Source organism: Aphis gossypii, chromosome 1 (genome assembly GCF_020184175.1).
Source record: "Aphis gossypii isolate Hap1 chromosome 1, ASM2018417v2, whole genome shotgun sequence".
NCBI lineage: Eukaryota > Metazoa > Arthropoda > Insecta > Hemiptera > Aphididae > Aphis > Aphis gossypii.
Window position 1 is genome coordinate 44,629,785 of NC_065530.1, and position 4,156 is coordinate 44,633,940.

Sequence of the window (4,156 nt, forward strand, 5' to 3'; positions counted from 1 at the left end):
ATTTTTCATTGATTTAACATGTGTTTTTCATTAATCAAATGACAATTTTTGCAATTATACATATTCATTATAAAATATTTAAAAATTTATTTAATTTTAGATTTTTAGCGATGAATTTATTAATTTTGATGATATGTCTTTTTTTTTTATACAAAATTTGCTTCAACGTTAACATCTCTAGTAGAAAACTGTACCTAGTTGGTACGAAATTCTTAGAACTTAATTTTTAAAATAAAAAAAAAGAACAAAAAAAATTAAGGAACTTGGAAATTTTAATGCCAAATTAGTTTTCATTCCACTAAGAGTCTAATATATATATTTATTTTAGTTTTTTTTTTGTATTGTAATCCAAATATTTAACATTGATTAATCTAATTAACATTCAAATAAAATTTTTATTTTTAATAAGACCTACTGGTCATATACATTTTAAAATGTAATGCTTATCAAATATGATTGATTCAAAATTTTATTTTTTATGGCATGTAAATATAATGAACACATTACATATATATATATATTAAGTTTGTTTATCATCACTTATTAGACTTGGTTAGATAATATTGGATTAGTTAGCTTAACTTTGAAAACCTTTTGGGAATCTTCAAGACAATCTTTGAATATTTTGTTAAAATCAGTTGAGTAGTTATTGAGTATAATTATTTATAAACCATAATCATAAAAAGATTAACTTTTATACATATTGTAAATAATAGATTTGTAAATCAACTATCTTTTGGAAATGATTTAAGCCTTTCAAGGAGTATCCTATGAGTACCTATCAACTGGTATATTAATTTAATTCAACTGAAAAGCTCAACTACATTTTAGTTTCATAGACTACAATCAATAGATCCACAATTCACCCGAGTTAAATATCTTCAAATTTATACTACATAGTTATTCTTAGTTCTTAGTATAGTTTAACTGAAATCGAGTATGTACTATAGTATAGTAAATTTTTTATGTAGAACTATTAAATAATTACATATGACATAATATTTAGCAATTATTTGGAGTACAAATTTTAATACCATAATTAGGTACAAGTTTTCTCAATATTATTATTAATGCATTACATTAAATTTACTTTGTTAAGTAAAACACCTTAAATTTGTAATTTATTTAGTAAAATTATAATTTTCATAGGAATTTTAAATCTATAATTATCTTTTTTTATTGAAAGTATTGAAAATGTATATTATTATTTATTGAAATATTTGAAGATTTGAAATATGTCACCTAAGACAGATGTCCATCATGCATGATTATGTTCCAAAATGATTAACTCCAATAAACATATTAACCTATGTCCAACTATCTTTAAATCGTTTAATTTTTCTAAAAATTTAAAATTATTCCAAATTGTTGGAAAAGTTATCATCTAAAAATTAGTTCATTTAGCAACTGGAAAAAATGTTAAAATAACACTTAATAGGATGCTAAATCAAATGCGTTTTTTCCATATTTTACACATATAACAGCAAATTTGAGTACAGTAGAACCAATATTGTGTTTTTAACTGTAATAATAGAGTTAATTGACCTATTATTACAGTTATAACATACAATTGGTTCTAACAAACATAAATTTCAACACTGAATGATTTGTAAGACAGACACAGCATAGGTAAGGGTAGCATCCTCTTGGTGTGAAACTGAATGTTTCTCATGCTAAAAAGACCAATTTTTATTCTCGTGCAGTGAATAACAATAATTCATCTAATGATGGGATATTGATATGGATTTTAAGATCAGGTGGGTATTCTTTAACTTGTCTTATGTAGATCATAATTTTAAACAAATTTGGACATTTATTTATCAAAGATTGTCTTACAAATTATAAATCTTAAGTATTTATTTTGTAAATTCAACAATTAATTATAAGAATTTAAAATAAATATATTAGACGTTTAAATTGGTTTTCAATTTCAAGAAATAAAATAAATTTTCTTAATGAGTAGTGACCAATGTTACTCTTTGAGTTTTGAAAAATATTAAAGGCTATTAAATAATATAAAACTTGTAAGCTTAGAGACAAGCAAAAACAGTGCTACCAAACCTACAAAATTCATTAATTTTGTCAAGTCATATCAGGTAAACCTATATTCAACCCTTAGTTAATCTTGACAATGATTATAAATTACAATGATACATTTTAATTTGTAATAACTACTAATAGAATTTGTAAGTAGACAAAATAAAATGAATACAATCAATATTTGCTATTTAGATAACTAAAAATTATGTTTGTAAGTAGTATTGTATTTTGTACATCTACTAAAATACTAAGTTGAATTTATTGCAGTGATACTATTTAAAATATCTATTGACATATTCAAGTAATGCATGTGAAAAATAAATAATGTAATATGTATTATAATTTCAGTAGTTGGCCAACATGACTAGAATCACTATAATACGTTTTAGTAATTTAATGTTGCTTCATATATTTTATTATTTTAGTCAAATACCTAATATGAATTAAAAATTATAATATTTGTACAACAAATCAAAGATTTTATCAGTTAACTTAAAATATAAAAATAATATATTTTAAAAATTTGTAAGTAAGCAGAATATTGTATGTTTCATAATACTTAATGGAATATCATTTAAATAAAATATGTTAGCTAAAACTAAAAACAGTAAAAATTAAAACTCACAATATTTGTGGAATTTTTTTATTGGATAGTGATGAGAATAATTATAATTTCAAACTTCAAAAATTAACAAATTAAACGGAATATGTAGAATCTCAGTTTTATTTTAAAAGCCTAATTGTAAATGAGAAAATTCTTAAACAAATTTCCACACTAATATAATACATAGTTTACGTTCAGTATTAGTTTCCTGCTGCTAAAACAAGTGCTTCAGCTACTTCAACGGCAATTGCAGCTTCTGCCTTGGCAACATCACCTGATGCAGTTGCCAGTTGACTTTGAGCCTCTTGTAGTACTTGGCGTGCGGCTGATCCATCAATATCTTCAACTGGGTGAGCTTCTTCAGCCAAAACTTGAACACTAGAATCTTCATTTACAGTTATCTAAAACACAATTTACTTATTACATAAATATTAGGGTAAACATTAAACAAAGGTATTATACCGTTCCACTAGAAACAAATATTTTTTTAGATGTTCCTTCATCTTCATATACTGTTACAACACCAGGGCGGAGAACAGCCAATGTTGGTACATGATTTGGTAAGATTCCGAATGAACCACTAAAAGATGGCACATCAACTTGCTTTATATTTTTGTTGGCATAAAAAATCTAAAAAAGTTTGAATAAAACTATTAGGTACATATTATTTGTAAAAATGTATAAGCCCTTATCAATTATAATAACATGTCATATCATAATGTACATATGTACATTTCGATTTTCATCAGATATTTAAGTTTTACAATTACTAGATTACTATGGAACATACTTGATTAGCGGCAGCAAATGTGAAGTTCATTTGGTCAGCATAATTTCTTGAAAAGCATTTAGTTGGTCCTTGTGTAAGCCTAGCGGCTAATTTAGTTGATCGCAAAAATAAAGCCATTATTTCTAGAATGAAAACACAATATTTATTTTTATCAATTTAATGTTACGAGCTAAAGTAATATTACTTACAGTTGTAATGAATGGTAGATTTTACAAAAGAAGAATTCAAAATAATGAGGTAAATGCTAATTGCTACACGAAAATCAGAAAATGACCTCTGTCGTTTAGTCTCTCTAGCTGCTGCACTCAGTATAGATAACAAATAATGATAGTGTACAATCGGCTGTTAAATTTCAAAGAGATTCTAAACGGTACTACGGTAGTAATCTAACCTAATCTCTGGGAACGTCTTTATTTTTTTTTTTTGAACGACGCCGCGGGAACTGTTTTCACAATACTTCCGCGGCGCCATCATCGTTTATTTGAAATAAAAAAACATAATATACAAATAATTTGTAAGCCAATAGAGGTTGCAGGGACAATTTTCCGGCTAACCCCTTTAACAGATATATCAATAAATAAAATAGAAAACGAGGATAAAAAAATAGGAGTCTGACGGGACAATTCCCCGCCATTCGCCCTTACAATGTTTTATCGGTCGTGGTTGTTGTCCGTTCCGGTTTTCGTGGGCTGACAATGGTCCGACTCTCTAGACTTCACGTT

General features: G+C 26.0%; 1 protein-coding gene across 1 annotated transcript; it reads right to left on the reverse strand.

The window, feature by feature from the left end:
* Positions 1-2,667: 2,667 nt before the first annotated feature.
* Positions 2,668-3,769, reverse strand: LOC114130209 (ATP synthase subunit delta, mitochondrial). The gene is made up of 4 exons (XM_027995128.2): positions 3,623-3,769; positions 3,435-3,556; positions 3,107-3,274; positions 2,668-3,045 (listed from the first exon to the last, which is right to left on the reverse strand). Exons 2-4 carry the CDS (start codon positions 3,549-3,551, stop codon positions 2,845-2,847), a joined length of 486 nt encoding a protein of 161 aa, XP_027850929.2. The 5' UTR covers positions 3,552-3,556; positions 3,623-3,769; the 3' UTR covers positions 2,668-2,844.
* Positions 3,770-4,156: the final 387 nt, after the last annotated feature.